A 20,617-nucleotide genomic window follows, 5' to 3' on the forward strand; every position below is an offset into this window, starting at 1 on the left:
AAATTCTTAAATTCTTAAATTCTTAAATTCTTAAATTCTTAAATTCTTAAATTCTTAAATTCTTAAATTCTTAAATTCTTAAATTCTTAAATTCTTAAATTCTTAAATTCTTAAATTCTTAAATTCTTAAATTCTTAAATTCTTAAATTCTTAAATTCTTAAATTCTTAAATTCTTGAATTCTTAAATTCTTGAATTCTTAAATTCTTTTCTATGTACAATGGTAAAAACACAATTAAAAACCATTTCTGATCATTTTTTTTTTTATTTTAATGCAAAAACATAAATTGACAAGACAACATTTTTTCGATAGATCAACTAACGTCATGATTCGAAATCCGGACACTTAGTAGCATATCATTTTTGTATTAGCTGGCAAAAATCATGTAATAAGTTGTAAATGTATAAATATCATCAGGATGTAGTATAAACAGTAATTTTGAGAGAAATCATGCAAAATATGTCTTTTCTAACAATTTTTCATCAGATTTTTAAAATAATGATGACTTGATGTGCTTCGAAATTGATGTGCTTCGAAACTTAAAGAAACTGATTCGAAATCCGGACACTTTTGCTTTGATTGCCGGACGCTCGTTTTTTCTTACGAATCGCACAAATTTGGATTGAAATGTTAGTGAATGGCATTCTTTTGGTCTCAAATAAGCTGTTAACATCAAAACAATCGAAACTTTGTATAGAATTTTACTAGAATTTAAAGAAATCAGAACCATAATTTTCTGCTTTGCCTTCCCGGTGCTTCGCACGCCTTTGAAATATTTCAGTGAAATGTTTCTCATTTTTGGTAAACTCGTATTTTTATTTTATTTTATTGTTTTGGCATTGACTACAGCGTCCAAACCAATTTGAAATGAAAGTTGATGTTAGAATTCATCAAATAACACAGTTTTGACAATTATTATGTTCAAATAATTGATAAAACTATATGAGGTGTCCGGGTTTCGAAGCGTCCAGAAATTCGAATCAGCTGTCTGTCAAACGAGCTGTCAAGAAGGGCTGCGAAGTTATTTTTTTTAAATTGATTTAAAAATCCATTTTAAAACCTTTGTGGTCGTACAAAGGGTCATTGTACTCAGAAAAATAAGCTTTATCTTTGTGAACAATGGTATTGGAAATACAGGCTTCATTTTAGGACCCAATTCTAAAATTCTAAAAGTTTAAAATTCGTAAATTTTAATTCTAATGTTCTGAGATTCTTCATACTCAGATGGCAGGCCGGTGGGCTTTCCACAAAATCAGATACCAAGTCAGATACACTAAAAATACTCACACTCGGCCGATGATTGTGCGCCCAATCGCTCTCCTTGATGACCCGCCCGGTCTCGTTGGTGGTCACATTGGCCGGACAGTTGAACAGACTCTTCTTGTAGCATGCCCATTTGTTGTTCTTCTTGTCGGCCCGCGGAAACCCAAACTCGTACCCCTTGTGGATCATCACGTTCCAGCGGCCACTGCCCTTGAGCGAGATCTGGGTCTTGCCAAACCCATCGCCCGAGCTGGAACTTCCGTTGCTCCTGATTGCGTGCGCCAGCTTCTTGCCCGGTTTGAGAATTCCAAACGTGGGCATCACTTCCGGTTCCGCGACCTGCTCCTCCTCCTCGTCCTGCAGTTGCTGCATGTCGTACTGTGCCGGATGGTTGTGCGAGTTGCCGTTCGAAGAACAGCTGCTAAAGTCTAACCGGAAGGAGACCACCGCTTTGCAGTTCTCCTTGCCGTTGTGTTTCATGCAGCGCCAGTAGGTCGTCTTCTTCTGGGTTGTCCTCGCGTACCGGTACTTGTACCCGTTGCAAACAACTTGAACTGGATGCACGCCGGAACGTTCGCTCGTAATCAACCGGTAGTGGACCTTCCGGCCGGTGTGCGTGTCCAGAATAACTCCCTCCGACGTCTTCTGATTTGTCTTCGCTTCCGGCTTATGGTTGTGGCGATTCGGTCCTCTCGAAACGCTCCCATTCGACGCCACCAGAATCGCGGCCCGGCACTTCAGCTTGGACTTGTACATGCACCGCCAGTGAATCTTCCCGTTTGCCCGCGAGGTCGCGCACGTGTACCGAAACCCACCGTGGTAAAAGTCCTGCACGTTATCCCGACGAGCCCTCATCCGTGGCAGTGGCTTGAGCAACGAACCAACCTCTCCCTTGTCCGAATCCGCGTCGTTGAACTCCTCCGCATCCCTCGCAGTGTCCCCACTCTCCTCCTCCCGGATGTCAAACTCGTCCGAGTCAATAGGATCCCCCTGACCTTCCTCTTCCCAGTTGGGCCCGCCCTGCTCAACATCACTGTCGTCCGATAGTTCCACCACATCGCCTCCACCATTCCCGTTCTGTGGAATGCTAACGCCTAACCCGTTGGACCCCTCCTCGTCGTAGAACATGCCCTTGCTGGGTTTCCGTCGGTTCCGAATGATCGAGTCGTTCGCCAGGCATTGCTCCTTGTACAGGAAGAACTTGGTCACCTCCTGGCTGCAGATGCGGCAGATGAAGGTGTCGTAGTCGTCGTCGAAGGAGATCTGGAAGATAGGGTAATGTGTCATTTATGTGAGAATTGTTTTGCAAATTTTATTTACTAACATTTGTTGTTCGTTTAAAACTATTGTAAGACATAAGGAGACAAACTGAATTATTCGTTCAACTATGTCAATGATAATTGATAACACCAACCAACAAAATTTCAGCGCATACACCTTAGCATTGTTACTCCGTTATATGGTTACACCGTAACCGTTACATTGTTACACTGTAGCTGTAGAGCACCTCCTCACCTTCTTGTTCGGTGGGCACCCCCACAGCTGTTGCACCTGCCCTTGAAGTGACAGCTCTTGACTCCGTGCCCTAGATGCAGGCAATTCCTATCCAGGTTTTTAAGCGAAGATGGCGTTCGAATGTTGAACGTCCGAAATGTCAAAATCGCGCAGTAGCACCAACATTAGAAAAAAAATGCGGCTGTCATGCCATGGCACACTTTTTTCGTAATGTTGGTACCACTGCGTGATTTTGACATTTCGGGCGTTCACCATTCGAACGCCATGTTCGCTTAAAAAGCTGGATACTGGGTCACTCTGGGTTGTTTCTTCCGTTAAGCCTCCCACCGGATGATAGTGCTTGCTATGATTTTCATTGGAAAAAGTTTCCTCAGCGTAGTGTAGTTATCCCTTGGGGAAGACGATGATGTACGGAATTTCGTCTGCGATAATTTGCTCCTTTCGCTTAATGGCATGCACCTCCAAAGCGTCCCGTTTGAGATCCCGTTTCAGCAGCTTTTTGAATTGTTCCGGATCCACATCCGGGAGACCGCGGAGAACGATCCACTGCGATCGTTCGCTTCGTCATTGGTAGGTGTAGAATTCCACTTTGTGCTTCTTGAAGTGTACTTGCAACTTGTCGAACTCACCGATAGAGAAGCTGGTTACCTTGGTGTCAAACCGGGTAATCTTGTAAATTGGCTCCAAAACGTATAGAGACATTATCTCCACAAGCCAGAAAATATGCCACGCTTTTGTTTACTCGCCGACTGGCCGGTTGCTGGAACCGCCTGGGTGCCTCCTCCTCCTGCTGGGCTGGAATTGTTGTTGTTTTTGTTTTACGCTGGCGGGCTGAACTTGTTGTTGTTGAGCAGATTCTACTCCGCTTTTCTTTCTCCGACGACTCAAAGGGAACTTCCGTTTCCGATTCCCGGGGATGGGATGAATATCATCCATCTCGGAAGTCTCTTCCACCTCCATCCGTTAAACAACTCAAGGCTCGCAAAGTTTCCTTGATCGCGCAGTTCACACACGGCTGCCCTGTTTGAAAAATGTCGCACGTCATACGAGTTGTCGTGCGTTTGACAGTTCTCTTCAGTTGAGCTTGTTTGGACTTGATTGGTTCCGAATCGAACCAGTTGATGTTGTCATTGGGCTTCGGAAGGATTTTGGCCGGATGATAGGTAAGTTGTGTTACTTTTTCGGCCGGAGTGGGCGAGCGGCCAAACTATAGTGTCTTATGTTCCGGAATTTGATCTTCGTGGCGGTGCACGAGGAGGACGAGACACATAAACCAGGCGGGCCATGTCTTCATGGCAGAAGAATGAACCGGAAGGAAACGAGCTGCAATAGGGTCATAAAGCCCTTTATTTAATTTTTATGTGCAACTTTAAAAACATGATTAAAAACCATTTCTGTTCAATTTTCTTCCATTTTAATGCAAAAAAAACAAGACAGCATTTTAAGATGAATTAACTATGGCCCCTTTGGAACTAGCTGTCAAGTAGGACCTTTTCTTTCAAGAAGAGTCACGAAGTTTTTTTTTTAAATTGATTTAAAAATCCGTTTTAAATCCTTTGCGGTCATAGAAAGGGTCATTGTAGTCAGAAAAATAAGATTTATCGTTGTGAAGAATAATATCACAAATTTAAGTTTAATTTTAGGACCCAATTGTCTATCCAACTTTAAACAGCGGTACTTTAGTTTAACTCAGGGTGACCACTCAAATCCCATTTTGAAATTTCGGACTTTTCCAGAATCGTAAATAATAGGCATTTCTTATCTAAAGAATGATTTCAAACTAAAAACTTTTTATAAAAAGTCAATATAAACCATTAAAAAAATCTTAATGAATTTAAAAACAAAAACGAAGTTGACTTTATAGCTGTCAGCCACCATTGCTAGTACCAACCACTAGTGTCTTCCTTTTTATCTACAAGGACTTCGCCGCCCTGGGCTCCTAAGTGTATGAAAGTATGGCACGGAGCGACGGCGCCGAATACCCATATTTACACAAAGAATTTTAGAGCGCCCGCCGCGGGATTCGAACTGGCGAACTCTGGATTGTGAGTCCAGTGCGCGGTCCGATTGATCCACACGGGCGGGACAAATGAATTTAAAGAAAATAAAACTATTGACAATTTTCGTAAAAACAGAAATTAAACGACAAATTCTTTAAAAAAAAACCTTTTAAAATTGAAGCACTCATTATTTTGATTCCGATTAGAAACATAAACAATAAGTCTTTGAAAGATAACCGACAGCTTAATAATATTTAATGTTTAATTTTAAAATTGGTAAAAGTATAGTTTTTGATACTTCGTTTCAACTGGAAATGACAAAAATATAAAGATAAACTAAATTTAAAATTGTATTCTCAATTTTGAAATATGATTGCTGTTAATATTCTTTCAAATAAATTTTGCAAATAATGATTGCAAAAGAACTGAACTAGTGTGAAATGCATTTTAAAACACTTTTTTCATTTAAATGTGAAGACTATGGCTTGTTATTTAAATTTTTATATTTTTTTATTTTTTTGCCCCCCCCTTGACCTCGGCCAGGGCCGAGGGACAAAAACTTTTTTAAATATTTGCATCGGCCTAATTCGCAAAAAAATGATTTTACTAAGTTTCCATTTGTATTTTGAAAATTGTTTTTGAACTTTTGAATTAATATTGATTTATCTAGTTGTCAGTATTTGAATGCTTCATTTACTTTTCAATGAAAAAAAAAACAGTTTGATAAGATTTTATGGTTTATAACTTTTTTATGTGAAATTTTTTAAAGAAAAAAATCTGAACGTATTTGCAATAACTCAAACTAACATTTTTCGGTTATGAGCTGTTCTTAATGTTTTTTGTGAGATATTTTTCTTTAATTTTTTTGGCTGTTTCAATTTTTCTTTAGACATTTGCATTCCATTTAACATGAGCAGGTTATAAAAAATGGGTAAAACCGTAAAACAAATCGCTAAGATTTTTTTCTTTTATTGCAAGAGAGAAAAAATATTTTGTAATGAAAAAATTTATAATATTCTGTGTCAAATACATCCCCTGTATAATAGTATTTTTAATGTCTTAAAACCCCTTTTAATTCTCAAATAGATTGAAATATTTAAAGAAACTTTTAATTTAAAGTAAGTTACAAAAGAAGAATTGAATTTCCCGACTTTTCCCGACTTTCTGACAAAAAATCACAAATTCCCGACTTTTTTCCGATTTTATGCGGATTTTGGCTAATTCCTGACTTTTTCCCGACATTCCCGAATTCCCGACTTGAGTGGCCACCCTGGTTTAACTATTTATGCAATGCAATGTTTAACAATAATGTTAAAATTCATGGAAATTACAGGCCAAACGCGCGCTTTCTTAACACGAACGTTCTAGAATTGATTTAAAATCTATTTTTAATCGTATCATTGTACTCACAAAAATAAGCTTTATCGTTGTGAACGAAAAAATCTCAATTATATATTTTTTCACTGGGCCGTTTACGTTTACTGAAGCTTGAGAATTAGCATAATAGTTCAGAATATTGAGACTTTTTAGTGCTCTGGAGATGTCTTGTGATCTACTAAACTGACATCAATTATGTTACAGTACTTGTTCGGTAACTGGGCGTTGTTTAACTGGGCTGCTTTTTAAGTGGTCGCTCGATAACTGGGCCGTAGCCCAGTTAAAAAGCAGACAAAGGAAAATATTATGCAGCGCAGTGGTCCCCTCGTAATTTTACGTTCAGCACGAGCGAGCAGCATCCCAGTCACGGCGTTCTAGCAGAGTTCTTACAGAGCTGGATATTCTTACAGCATTCTAGCAGAAATGTTCCACCATTCAAGCAGGATTCTGGCAGAACCAGCTCTGCTAGAATATTTCGTGACTGGGATTCGAACAAGTACTTATATTTCTAGAGTTTTTTTTATTAGGTCCTATAAACATATGAAAGACAATAGTTATTGGTCCTTTTCAAAAAGAAACTCTGGATTTCTTAATCAAATTATGATCACTTCAAAGTATTTTTTTTTATCAAAAATCGTAAAATTTGCTTTAGAGATAGTTGGATTGCCTATAAAAAATTCTGATATTTTTGTGAGCTTTAATTAAATTGCCTACATTTCAAATAGTAACCCTAATAACTTATGAATCGTCCATGCAATAAACCAAACTTCAACATCCGCAGCCAAATGTCGTTGTGTCTTTATGCCCCGCGCGCGTACAGACACACCTCCCTCCAAAAAAAAAGGGACAGCACCAAACGATAATCATAAAATCGATATTTGAACCCCTTTTACTCATACTTCAAAGAACAGTTTTTATGCTTCTTTTTCTAAGCATCGCCCGCATAAAAAAAAACAACAAGCGCTCAAAATGCCCGCCTTACCGTAATCGTTAAACAGGACAAAATCCGCTGCAGCAAGGACTCGTCCGGTGTTCCGTCCGGTGGGAAGATCGGCTTCAGCTGCTGCTCCTTGGACAAACACAGCCGACAGAACCGCTGGCTGGCGCTGACCACCTGCATCCTGCCGCCGTGGGACTGCAGCAGCTCCGGCTCCGGGGAATCGACGTCGCCTCCAAAATTGCCGACCGCCGAAGGGTACCAGCTCGTTGAAGCGGCCATCCACTGTTCCGGACGTTTTTTTTTTCGGGGGGGCAGCCTTTTCCAAGAATTTGTTGGATGCCTTCCAAGTGCACTCTGGGATTCTGGGGGGCGCCACCGCCGCCGCCGCCGGGCTTTCACAAAAACGATAACACAAACACGGACGACGAACGGACACTGACTGACTGAACTGGAGAGAAAGGATGCAAAAATGAACACGGTTACAAAAAATCCCACTTTTGGGAGTTCAGATATCCCACTTTTGCTAGTTCGCTTAAGCGAACTGAAAAAAGTGGGATATCGTGAACTGAAAAAAGTGTGATTAAAACAGTTTACTGAGTTCGGCATGTCGAACTTCGAAAACTGAGATTTGGGACTTAGAACGATTTTTCAAACTGCATGAAATATTTCTTTGTCTGTTAAGTGTCAAATTCTTTCGCACTAACAAAATCAAACCGCGTGGATTTTGAGACGACGATCCGGATTTCAAAGACCGTTTTACGGTAAGTATGGGCCAGATTTTCCTCGGAATTTTCCGGATTTCATTGTTCAGTTGGGTTTGCTTGCAAATGTACCAGATCTGGTCGCAGGAAACAGAAAATTGAAATTTTAATTTCCTTCGTCTCGGAGGATTCTGTTAAAGTGTTTGCCGTTGTGCCGTGCCGGACCGTGAACTGGAAACTGACTTTTCGTGACCTTTCGTGACTGGACTGCCCTTATAGACGAAACCGGTAATCTGTCTCCCGGCCATAAAACAATTTTCAGAACAAACGCAGTTCGTTCTCCCGGGTCTCGGGTAACAAAAAACAAAGATTGAGGTTATGATAAACATTGAGATGACTGGCTCGACGAATTTCGATTTAATTAACTGTTCTGGAAATAATATTTCTCTATTTTTAGCCCTCCTCGAGACCTTCTTCGCGCCGTGTGCCAATTCTCGCAGTGACGGGAATCGCATCACAACCTCCGGTGGGCGCCTATCAGCTTCCCGATCTAGAAGAACCGCCTAGCACCGGGAACGTTGCCAACAAGAACCGGTAGGACGGTTTCAGGACTTTTGTTTATTTTTCTGTGTTAAATCATAACTTTATTTCCAGGGCCGCTCGAGACATCTCTCGCGCCATTGACCATCCTCGCCAAGACCGAAGTCGCTGGTTTGCCGCGACATCACATCAGCCGGATCAGCTTCCCGATCACGAAGAACGCTCGCTAGCGCCGTTTGACCGTCTGCGCCAAGAGCGACGTCGCTGGTGCGGCGGATTTAACTGTTTGTTCGCAAACTTCGACGTATTTCGTACATTTAAAATCACCATCACCAATTTTCGTTATCTGAACCGTTTCAACGCGTAAAGGGAATCGTCGACCTGATCAACAAGAATCGCATTGCGCGGGAACGTGGCCAACAAGAACCGGTAGGACGGTTTCAGGGCTTTTGTTCATTTTTCTGTGTTAAAACATAACTTTATTTCCAGGGCCGCTCGAGACATCACTCGCGCCCTTGACCATCCTCGCCAAGACCGAAGTCGCTGGTTTGCCGCGACATCACATCGTCTGGATCAGCTTCCCGATCACGAAGAACGCTCGCTAGCGCCGTTTGACCGTCTGCGCCAAGACCTGGCCGGATCCCTTCGCTGGACACCGTACGACAACAAACAAAAATCAACGCGGTATCGGTGGCTTGGACGTTCTAGACATTTATGGTCCGGGACCAACACAGTACAACCGATGCTCATCGTTAAAGCAGAGCCCGGAACCACCGAGGTGGAGACCGAGGCTCCTGAAGCAGACGAAAGCACTCCGGATCCGTTTGGCAACATCGAACCGAGTCCTTTGTCGGATCCCAACCGGTTCTGCAAAAATTGCAATGCCCGCGAAGGCTCCATCTGGGACAGTCGACTGTCAGTATTCCCGCGCAAAATTCTCAACATTTATCGTAATTGCTGAAACCTTTCCATTACAAGGACCGCCATATCAAGAGCTGCCAGCGACACTTCCCGGAAAATGCTTCTTTGCAAACAGTCGCTTTATCCAAAGTTAGACTACTGACCCTACCACAGCGCAAGTAACAACCCGCCGCGACCAGCACCTAACCTGTCATCCTCAATCGAAAGATAGCAGCATCAAGCTCCACCACAGCGGGGAACACCGCAACCGAAACGCTGATCAGCAGCCTGAACGAGGAGGGACCGAAGATCGTGATCAAGCATAATCCGGCGAACCCCGGTTGGACAACATGCAGAGTGGCAAGACAACGAGCAACAAGAGTCCGAGCATCAAGGCGGGAATGGACGCACACCCGCTGGGTCAACCTTACTGTTGGGCTAGTGGACGATTATGACGGCGGCAGCATGCAGCTGGGCAGTCTCGATGTCATTGATCGACGGCGTGGCCGTATGCGGACAAGGATTTGGAAGTGAGTTTAAAATTTGATACTGGTGTATTGAACTTGTCGAACTGATGGTTTCTCCAATTTCAGGTCGCTGAAATGGAAATGGTTGACCTCGGTGGTCCGATCGCAGCAACAGCTGGCGTTTGCACTACCAGAGATCCTAGGAATCGGTTCAGGAACCGCATCAACAACAAGGATACTCTGACGAGTAATTCGCTGTCCAACATCGCGGAGATCAACAGCCAGCGCCACTTTGGGCTTGCCAAGCTAAACAGGCGGAGAACCGATCTCGAGGTGGGACCGGACACGACTCATTTCGCCTTCGCCACTCGCTAAGAGCAACTGCCCGCGACGGATTTGGGAGGTTTGCGACTACCGTCGCCGTCGTGCATCACCCACACGATGATGACGAACGCGTTCCTGAATCCGGGCAAGCTACGGCGGGATAACAGCAACGTACATCAGCACGGAACCGGATCACACTTTGGTGCTTACGGGTCAGGACCAGTACGTCAAATTCGGCAGTTCTCAAGACCAGTACCGTTACCTCACGGCCAGCCGGCAACTTCTACGGCCAGAACAGCCGGTGCAGCAGCAGTCGCCAGATCACACTGCTCCATCGCCCAGTGTCCTCCTAATCTGTTCATCGGTGAACATCACATTGGCGACCGGGACAGTCTTCAGCAGTGCCACTTGAGCCTTCTCCTGTTCCTTCCTGCTGATCAGGTCGGCTCTGACTGGTGAAAGCGGCGGCCGTGAAGGATCGCGTAGTCGTGAGAGCCTCGGTTAATAAAGCGAACTTGAGCAGAAATGCGCGCGGGCAGCAACATCATTTCGTGCGCGGCCCAATTGAAGGTGTGGACACCGTCCGGACGGTATATGTCTCTCTCTGGAAATTGACGGATGCGACGAATTTCTCTAGACTTCTTAAGTCGGTCCCCGCCAACCCACTGAGGATTTTGGCTCGAGCCTACTCGATTCAGGCTCGATCTCGAGCCAGATCGACTCGAGACTCGAGCCAAAATTCTCAGTGGGAAGATTGAGAGATTGTACGTACTCGTTTTTTGTTAAACATACTTTAATAAATAAAAATTTCGTTGTGAGAGTGTTTTCAATTAAATTCTATTTAAATCTGATTCCAACAAAAAACCCCTCCCCCAAAAGCGCCTAAAGATAGGCAACCTGCAAAGCCTCCAAATCCGGTGAAATATTTCGCTATGCTCGAACTAGACAGTTCATGAAAATCATGACATTTTAAGATCGACCCACTAAACCATAAAAATGGTTATATGGGTTGAACTCGAATTTTCATGATAATAACCATAAATATGGTTTTATTTGGTGAGCGTGAAGTTTGTGTTTGACGTGTTGCAGCCGGCGCGTCGCAGCAGGACGCGGCCCAACACTGGCTGCGTGCGGATTTGTTTTGGTTTGGCGTCGCGACCGTCGCGACGCGCAGATGGGACGTTTTTATGATTATTAATGTTTGCGTCACCCGTTGCTACACGGAAAAGATCATGTTGAATAAATTAAAAGAAACTTCAGTTTATTATTTTGAGTTTTTTAAGGATCATAAACCATTTCTTTTAATCCGCCTCTCGTGAGAGGTGTTCAAAAACACCGAACAGCATATAAAATTGTTTTATTGGACCTTATCGAGAAATTAAAAGTGAGAGTGTGTGCGTGCAACATGGAGTTAAACTTTTCAAAGTGTCATGGTAACCTTCACAGCAACTTCATAGAAAGTTTAACTCCATGTTGCACACACTCTCACTTTTAATTTCTCGATACACCACTACTACCCAGTTAACTCAATCGGAATTCCGAAACGGAATTCAATTCGAATCATTTACGTAATCCGTTTCAAACGCAACCGCCGATTCCGTGGACGTACCGGTTGTTGCATTTGAAACGAAATACGTTAACGATTCGAATTGAATTCCGTTTCAGAATTTCGATTGATGGCCTATCTACAATCACTTAGCTTAGAAAATTTCACTTAGCTTAGGAATTTGAATCAATGGAAATGAAGCCGAGCTTCTACAATGGAAAAGTAATCAAATTAGATACTGACGTATAGTTTGAAAAATTTCAAAATCTACGGTAAGTTGACGTTTCAATATCAAAGGTAAACAAACAACTGCATAGCAACGTATATCAGCCCAGCAAAATTTCTAAGTTGATTGTGGATGACGGCCGTAAGTTGCGTACTTTCCTAAGTTACTACTTTACTTAGATGTTCTAAGCTAAGTGATTGTAGATAGCCCATGGGTTGATGAGGTAGGGCTTGTGATTTTTCGCGGAAGCCGCGTAGGCCGTGAAATTTGGTAAATACCGTCAAATGCCGCGAAATTCGAAAATATTTATTACTAAATTGCTCCTTAGTGTATTCAAACATTAATTTTTAATTCATACAATCCACAAGATTTTTAACAATCATTTTGGTTCAAATTTTTGAAGTTATTGTTTTTTACAAGGTTATGCGAAATGCAGATACACTCAAACCCCGATGGTTTGACACCAACTGTTGTCAAACGAACGGGGTCACTTTTTAGTGACACACTACCAAACGTTTGTTTTGATAGTGTGCGTGAGCACCGTGTAAAAAGTGACAGTTCGTCACTTTTTAGTTTGACTTTGACCAACCAACGGGGTACAAACTAAAAAAGTGTTAAAAGAAAAAGTGACCAACCACCGGGGGTTGAGTGTAGTTGATTGAAAATGTCCAGCAAAATTAGCTTTGGTTTAACATGCCATGGAGAATACAATATTAAGTTTGAAGGAAACAGATGAGTGTTTTGCCTTCCTCACCTCACTGAGGAAAGGCTATAAAATCACTCAAAAAACGAAATTCTTAATTTGACCTCCTAGACCCACCTTCATGTATACATATCGACTCAGAATCAAATTCTGAGCAAATGTCTGTGTGTGTGGTGGGATGTTGATCAAAAAAATTTGCACTGGATTATCTCGGCACTGGCTGAACCGATTTGGACCGTTTTGGTCTCATTCGATCCGTCTTGGGGTCCCATAAGTCGCTTTTGAAAATCATAAAGTTATGTTAAGTACTTCAAAAGTTACGCTAAAAAAACAATTTTTACAAAAGTCCGGAAGATTGTAAAAAGGGTGGTTTTTGTAAGAAACCCCGTCATGTTATACATTTTTAGAAAGGTATTCAAAAGACCTTTCCAACGAGTTCAAAAGATTGAAGATCTGACAACCCTATCAAAAGTTATAAGCACTTAAGTGTTATTTATGCACTTTTTGGAGGCCGGATCTCAGATATTTTGATGAGAACGTTGTCCGGATCTATCATGCGACCTGTCGTTGGATAGGTAATCAAAAGACCTTTCCAACGAGTTCAAGAGATTGCAGATCTGACAACCCTATCAAAAGTTATAAGCACTTAAGTGTTATTTATGCACTTTTTGGAGGCCGGATCTCAGATATTTTGATGAAAACGTTGTCCGGATCTATCATGCGACCTGTCGTTGGATAGGTAATCAAAAGACCTTTCCAACGAGTTCAAGAGATTGCAGATCTGACAACCCTATCAAAAGTTATAAGCACATAATTGCCCAGAATTATGAAGATCTGACTACCCAATCTGATGGTATGAATAATGAATCAAGTTGATAGAACACTGAAAGGTCCGCCCTTTTGTATCGATTTTGGATAGCATTGCGCTCTAAATGTGAGGAAGGCACCAACCACCTAAAGGTGGATTAAGTAACGTTTTTTTAATTCAATTTGGTTTAACATACAATAGACACATTCTCCGGGCTAGTATACCAGTGGGAAAATTTTAAAACATGATTTAATGGCGAAATATGATTGGATTCTGTATAACTTAAGGGTGTACAGCAACGAAGGAAGTTGTCTTATTATTCCAAAATTGTCAAACTTACGGACCCAAACAACGAGACTAGTCAAACTTTGTTGTAAATCACTATGTGGACAGTACTTTAAGGAATGAATGAAAAATCATATCGATAGTTCCCGTAGTTTTGAAGATAGTAAAATGTTTGTAACAAAAATCTAAGTGCGAAAGCTCTGGTTGATGTGCACCGTTAAGGCTTGTAAAACCAACTTTTACAAACATAAAATACAAAAAGAAATGACTTTGACGAAAGTGAACTCCCAAAATTCAGAGTCGAGAGGATCGTTCCATTAAAATTTATTGAGGGCTCAGTGTCAAAATCGAAAGAATAGAGGAGAAAAGCAACTCGCGACAAAATTTTGAGGCTAGGAATTTTGACAGGTATGATTTTCATAAAGTATTCGCCTCCTTTTCTCTCCCACTGAAAAACTGGGATCAATGTAGCTGTCAAACTAGGCCAAAATGTTAAAGTCACTCACAAAATGAACTTTGAGTGATTTGAGTTCATTTCTGACGTCACGATTTTCTCCTCTATAGGGGAGAAAATCGTGACGTCAGAAATGAACTCAAATCACTCAAAGTTCATTTTATGAGTGACTTTAACATTTTGGCCTAGTTTGACAGCTACATTGTCCCCAGTTTTCTGTGGGAGAGAAAAGGAGGCGAATACTTTATGAAAATCATACCTGTCAAAATTCCTAGCCTCAAAATTTTGTCGCGAGTTGCTTTTCTCCTCTATAATGCTACCAACTCACACCATCATAACAAATGTGTTCATTCGTTAATTGAAACAATAAATCTCAAACAAGTGTCATACATCGACATCTGACCACTCTTTAGTCATCAAGCTGTGGTGACCGAGACAGTAAAGTCATTGGGTTAGTCTGTCAAAGGTCTCTGGTTCGATTCCCAAAGTCGACACTTTTTGTTTTTGTTTTGACGGATGAATTTGTTTTTTTGCAAATGAACCTCGAGGGAATAATTCTCTCGCCGATCTCAGGCTGTGATCTTTGTGTCCGTGAATGGTATAACTATTCTCTCGACTCGAGGCCATTATTCTCTCGGTCAAGCACTGCCCAGTTTTGGGTGAAGTATAAACTGCAAAAAACCGAAATATCGTGTTTTCAGGCACCTTAATCAGGAAAAAACACCTCATTACACTCAACCCCCGGAGGTTGGTCACTTTTTCGTGTGTGTGAACTCCGTGTAAAAGGGGTGTCAAACTAAAAAGTGACCCCGTTTGTTTGACAACAGTTGGTGTCAAACCATCGGGGTTTGAAATCCTGAAAAATATCCGGTGGTCAGGAACCATTTTTCCAAAGCATATTCAGAAAATAGGATAAATTTTCCCATGGAATGCAACTGGGTAGATCGAAATTGGTCAAAAAACAGCTTAACATTTTTCAATTTATTTATTTATTTATTTTTCCACCGTTGTAACGTCACGCTATTCGCTCGTAGAACAGCAACCGAATCGTTAAATACTTAGCCCAATGTGATTCTTATGGCATATTTAAGGTTCTTTCAGAATCTGTAAAAATATTGAGGTGTTTTTTTTATTTCCGAGTCACAGCAAAAAAGCTGAAAAAGAAACGTCAAACCGTTCAACGTCACGCCAGAATGTGTCAATACAAACAAATTTATTGAGCATTCTCCAATCTTTTTTAATTTAATAAAATTAAAAATTTAAAAATTTAATAAAAATAAAATTGCTTATGAAAATTGTGCAAAAGTTCACGAAATTGAGCTCACAGTTTTTTTTAGCAGTGTTTTTTTTTGTCATGGGGTCATATTTTGTAAACAACTGCTAACATTTTCAGTTAGCATAAACTGATATACTCAATTATTCATAAATTACACATTTTTGCGCTAACTTTAAGTATATTTTAAAGAACCTAAAATTGGCATGCCGCATAATTTCAATATTTTGGCTGTGAAAAATCACTAGCCTTAATTACTCCACACTTGGGTTGTCCAAATCCGGGCTTCCTCGAGGCTACCCCCGGCAATCAATTATTGACCCATCAATAGGCTAAATTTCAAATTTGAGCAAAAGACAAAAGACAAAAGACAAAAGACAAAAGACAAAAGACAAAAGACAAAAGACAAAAGACAAAAGACAAAAGACAAAAGACAAAAGACAAAAGACAAAAGACAAAAGACAAAAGACAAAAGACAAAAGACAAAAGACAAAAGACAAAAGACAAAAGACAAAAGACAAAAGACAAAAGACAAAAGACAAAAGACAAAAGACAAAAGACAAAAGACAAAAGACAAAAGACAAAAGACAAAAGACAAAAGACAAAAGACAAAAGACAAAAGACAAAAGACAAAAGACAAAAGACAAAAGACAAAAGACAAAAGACAAAAGACAAAAGACAAAAGACAAAAGACAAAAGACAAAAGACAAAAGACAAAAGACCAAAAGACAAAAGACAAAAGACAAAAGACAAAAGACAAAAGACAAAAGACAAAAGACAAAAGACAAAAGACAAAAGACAAAAGACAAAAGACAAAAGACAAAAGACAAAAGACAAAAGACAAAAGACAAAAGACAAAAGACAAAAGACAAAAGACAAAAGACAAAAGACAAAAGACAAAAGACAAAAGACAAAAGACAAAAGACAAAAGACAAAAGACAAAAGACAAAAGACAAAAGACAAAAGACAAAAGACAAAAGACAAAAGACAAAAGACAAAAGACAAAAGACAAAAGACAAAAGACAAAAGACAAAAGACAAAAGACAAAAGACAAAAGACAAAAGACAAAAGACAAAAGACAAAAGACAAAAGACAAAAGACAAAAGACAAAAGACAAAAGACAAAAGACAAAAGACCAAAAGACCAAAAGACAAAAGACAAAAGACAAAAGACAAAAGACAAAAGACAAAAGACAAAAGACAAAAGACAAAAGACAAAAGACAAAAGACAAAAGACAAAAGACAAAAGACAAAAGACAAAAGACAAAAGACAAAAGACAAAAGACAAAAGACAAAAGACAAAAGACAAAAGACAAAAGACAAAAGACAAAAGACAAAAGACAAAAGACAAAAGACAAAAGACAAAAGACAAAAGACAAAAGACAAAAGACAAAAGACAAAAGACAAAAGACAAAAGACAAAAGACAAAAGACAAAAGACAAAAGACAAAAGACAAAAGACAAAAGACAAAAGACAAAAGACAAAAGACAAAAGACAAAAGACAAAAGACAAAAGACAAAAGACAAAAGACAAAAGACAAAGGACAAAAGACAAAAGACAAAAGACAAAAGACAAAAGACAAAAGACAAAAGACAAAAGACAAAAGACAAAAGACAAAAGACAAAAGACAAAAGACAAAAGACAAAAGACAAAAGACAAAAGACAAAAGACAAAAGACAAAAGACAAAAGACAAAAGACAAAAGACAAAAGACAAAAGACAAAAGACAAAAGACAAAAGACAAAAGACAAAAGACAAAAGACAAAAGACAAAAGACAAAAGACAAAAGACAAAAGACAAAAGACAAAAGACAAAAGACAAAAGACAAAAGACAAAAGACAAAAGACAAAAGACAAAAGACAAAAGACAAAAGACAAAAGACAAAAGACAAAAGACAAAAGACAAAAGACAAAAGACAAAAGACAAAAGACAAAAGACAAAAGACAAAAGACAAAAGACAAAAGACAAAAGACAAAAGACAAAAGACAAAAGACAAAAGACAAAAGACAAAAGACAAAAGACAAAAGACAAAAGACAAAAGACAAAAGACAAAAGACAAAAGACAAAAGACAAAAGACAAAAGACAAAAGACAAAAGACAAAAGACAAAAGACAAAAGACAAAAGACAAAAGACAAAAGACAAGAGACAAAAGACAAAATACACTGATGGGTCATGTATGACAAAACAATCAAAATCCCGCAATTTTCTGTGATGCTTGTTTTTTCTTTTTTTCTACAGAACGATTTTATTTTTTCACGAGACTGAGCAAATCAGATAAAAAAAACAGCGGATGGACAGGGCAAACGAATCCCTTCCAATAGAGAAAACCCGCCCGAAAGTGCTCACCAGGATCATCCCATCCTATGTGGTTTCCATAAACGGGGAAAGCGAAGTGTTTTCGGCATATTCCTATTTTCGACCTATCATCATTTTCACTTTAGATTTTTCTTGTGTTCTTACAACCTTTGTAATGAAAGGAAATAAAGAATTGTAAGGAAATTCCCTAAAAGGCCTTTAAAAACGATTTCACCCAACTAATCTGAGTGGCAAAGTGGCCACCACTTGTTCGTTGATGTTTCGCTTTTCATCGCTCACGTCGAGGATGCTAAAAATAAAACCGGTAGTTTACCCAAAACGGATTCACGATTTCAGAATGGAAAAGGTTGGAGCCGTGTGTCGGTGTATGAGTTGTGGTTGTGGCATGCAGTGGGGTTGACCAAAGTTCAAACATTTCCCATAATCCCATCAGCAATTTCCTCGAACAAGCATAGGCTGAGCATCGTTATTGCATTAGGGAAAACTGATCGATCAGCGAGTTTAATGATTGGTATTGTGATTCAATTTGGCAAATCAAGTTCTGGTTGTTCTTTTTTTTTTAGTACATGATTTTCTAAAAGCAATAAGCCCCAAATTGGTGTATGTAAACAAAGTTTAATTCATGATCATGATGATCATGAATAAACAAAAACATAACCTCGAATTGATTGAATTTCAATAACCCCGCAATGTATCAAACGCGCAAAACAAACACGTGCTGCCTACCTCAAGGCGTTTCCCACCCAATCGAATTTTGCATACAAAGTTCGCACACACTCACACCAGCTGAAGCCTACCTGCAGGGGTATTTTCCTCGGAAAATTGTTGCTTCTCCGATCCGAAAACAAAACAGCACACGCGAACAGGATTTGTTTACCGAAACTAACCTCACTTTTCCAACCCATTTTCCTCTTTTCCTCTTGCGCGCACTCACGAAGGACTTCGTGGAAAATCGTCGGAGGAGAGCGAGGCGCTCACGAGAGTGCGGTGAGAGGTCGCCGATTACATAAAAGCCCCCACCCGAGGGGAGTTTTTCCTCAGTCCGAGCAGAGAACTTGACCGACACAAGGCTACGCGGGCACGGGCAAGGACATCCGGAACATGTCCCGTTTCGATTCTGGTGGCCATCGGGGGCACAGTTTTTCCTTGATTTTCTAAGGATTTATCGCTTTTTGTAAGTGATTTTGCGGTGTGAAAATGTAGTTTTGAGTGCGGTGAAGAAATTGATGTTGATGCAAGTCGGGAAAAGTGTAAATTGAGGAAATTTAAGGCAATTTTGTTACTCTTAATGAAGAAGAAGTTCTGTGAAAAGCCTGGACAGTGTTTTATTGAAGGACATGAGATTAATCTGCTTTGCCCTTGGGGCAAGTAAGAACAGAAAGAAGATTAAACCTGCCAAAACAATCAATTTCCCACAAATCGCAAGAAGCCACAAGAAGTTCAGCAAAATTCCGTCAATATGAAAATCAGCAGTTTTCACACGCTCAAGAAAATGTGAAGTGAAAAATGGTACTTTTGTGCGTGAGTGCGACTCCCGCTCTCCCTCTTGCTCGTTGACGAATCCTTACCAAACGAGCATGCTCTCTCTCGTTCTGGCTGAAGGATGTTCAGTAAAGTAATGGAGAAAAAGGTCACTCAGTTAACGAGCGCCCTTGTTGGGTGAAGGAAATTCCTACAGGGCGGAATGGAAAAGTTTGCAAATGTGACGGGAAATCTGCAATTTCAAAAAATTGTCTACGTGGTTTATGGATGGTCCCCAAGAAAAGTTGCGCATTATTTTCGTGACCCCCCTTAAGAAATGTTGACAGTTCGGTTTGAGCGCGCTTGAGATTCTTAAGGGGAAAAACTAAAAGATTACAGATATTCAAAATTCAAAACGCTGATTTATAAATGTTTATTTTATGCACAAATATAAAAATTAAATAATTTAAAATATATTAAAATAATAAAAGGCGAAAACCAAGAAAATTTAAATTTTAAAATCCAATAAAATTCTAATTATAATAAATTGTAAAATTATATATTTAAAAAAAAATAGTTAAAGTTTAAGAGAAATCTACAAATCTTACATTTGAATTTATTAAAATTCCTTAATGTCGCAATTTTTTGTCGCATTTTAAAGTTACAGAAAATCAGATAACTTTGGAACATTTTTGAAGTCATATTTTAGGATAGAAACCCAAATTTTGGAAAAAATGAGAAAATTTGACATTTCTAGCACTTTGGATAATCGAGTACGAACTGGATTTGGGCCATTCCAAGTCAACTGGGTACACTTTTGGACTCGACCTTCAACGATTTGGACCAAACTTGGAGGGAACTTTCATCTATCGCTGCGCAAATTTAAACTTTTTTCAGTAAAATCGCTGTGCCTCGCCAGCTCATTTAAGTTCGAGGTTTACATTGATTTTCATGTAAAATTGTCCGGGGAACACAATGCATCGCGATGGTGATAAAATAAAAAAAATATTAGGAATTTGTCAAAAGTGAATTTTGAACTTAAAACGTTAAAATATAATATTAGGGGGCATTTAAGGGTTAAAATTTTATTTTTATCGAATTCCTTGGAAAATTTTCTATAAAGTGAGCAATTCTCTACCAAAACCGGAAATGGATTTTATTTGTATTTTTTGATTTGGCTCAAACTTTGTGGGGGCCTTCCCTGTGACCAAATAAGCTATTTTGTGTCATTGGTTCACCCATACAAGTCTCCATACAATTTTGGCTGCTGTCCATACAAAAATGGTATGTAAATATTCAAACAGCTGTAACTTTTGAGTGAATTTTCTGATCAATTTGGTGTCTTCGGCAAAGTTGTAGGTATTGTTGAGGACAATTGAGAAAAAAATAGGTACACGGAAAAAAAAATTTGCAGATTTTTTTATCAACTTTTTTTTCACTAAAACTCAATTTCCCAAAATACGTATTTTTTGATTTTCGAGATTTTTTGATATGTTTTAGGGGACTAAAATTCGCAACT

The 20,617-nt window shown here is 39.7% G+C and overlaps 1 protein-coding gene and 1 long non-coding RNA gene across 2 annotated transcripts in view; one reads left to right on the plus strand and one right to left on the minus strand.

Annotated features, from left to right (window-relative positions):
* Positions 1–7,538, minus strand: part of LOC120426211 (uncharacterized) — a 10,133-nt gene extending 2,595 nt beyond the window's left edge. The window contains exons 1-2 of the mRNA XM_039590917.2: positions 7,138–7,538; positions 1,288–2,526 (exon numbers count right to left, since the gene is read on the minus strand). Of these exons, the coding sequence (XP_039446851.1) occupies positions 1,288–2,526; positions 7,138–7,374 (1,476 nt within the window). The 5' untranslated portion in view covers positions 7,375–7,538. The remainder of the gene's footprint in view (positions 1–1,287; positions 2,527–7,137) is intronic.
* A 36-nt stretch (positions 7,539–7,574) lies between these two features.
* On the plus strand, positions 7,575–10,824 carry LOC120426215 (uncharacterized). Its single transcript, XR_008211946.1, has 5 exons — positions 7,575–7,856; positions 8,254–8,390; positions 8,451–8,765; positions 8,826–9,766; positions 9,830–10,824. It is a non-coding gene; the product is annotated as an uncharacterized LOC120426215 (long non-coding RNA).
* Positions 10,825–20,617: the final 9,793 nt, after the last annotated feature.

Source organism: Culex pipiens, chromosome 1 (genome assembly GCF_016801865.2).
Source record: "Culex pipiens pallens isolate TS chromosome 1, TS_CPP_V2, whole genome shotgun sequence".
Classification (NCBI taxonomy): Eukaryota; Metazoa; Arthropoda; class Insecta; order Diptera; family Culicidae; genus Culex; species Culex pipiens.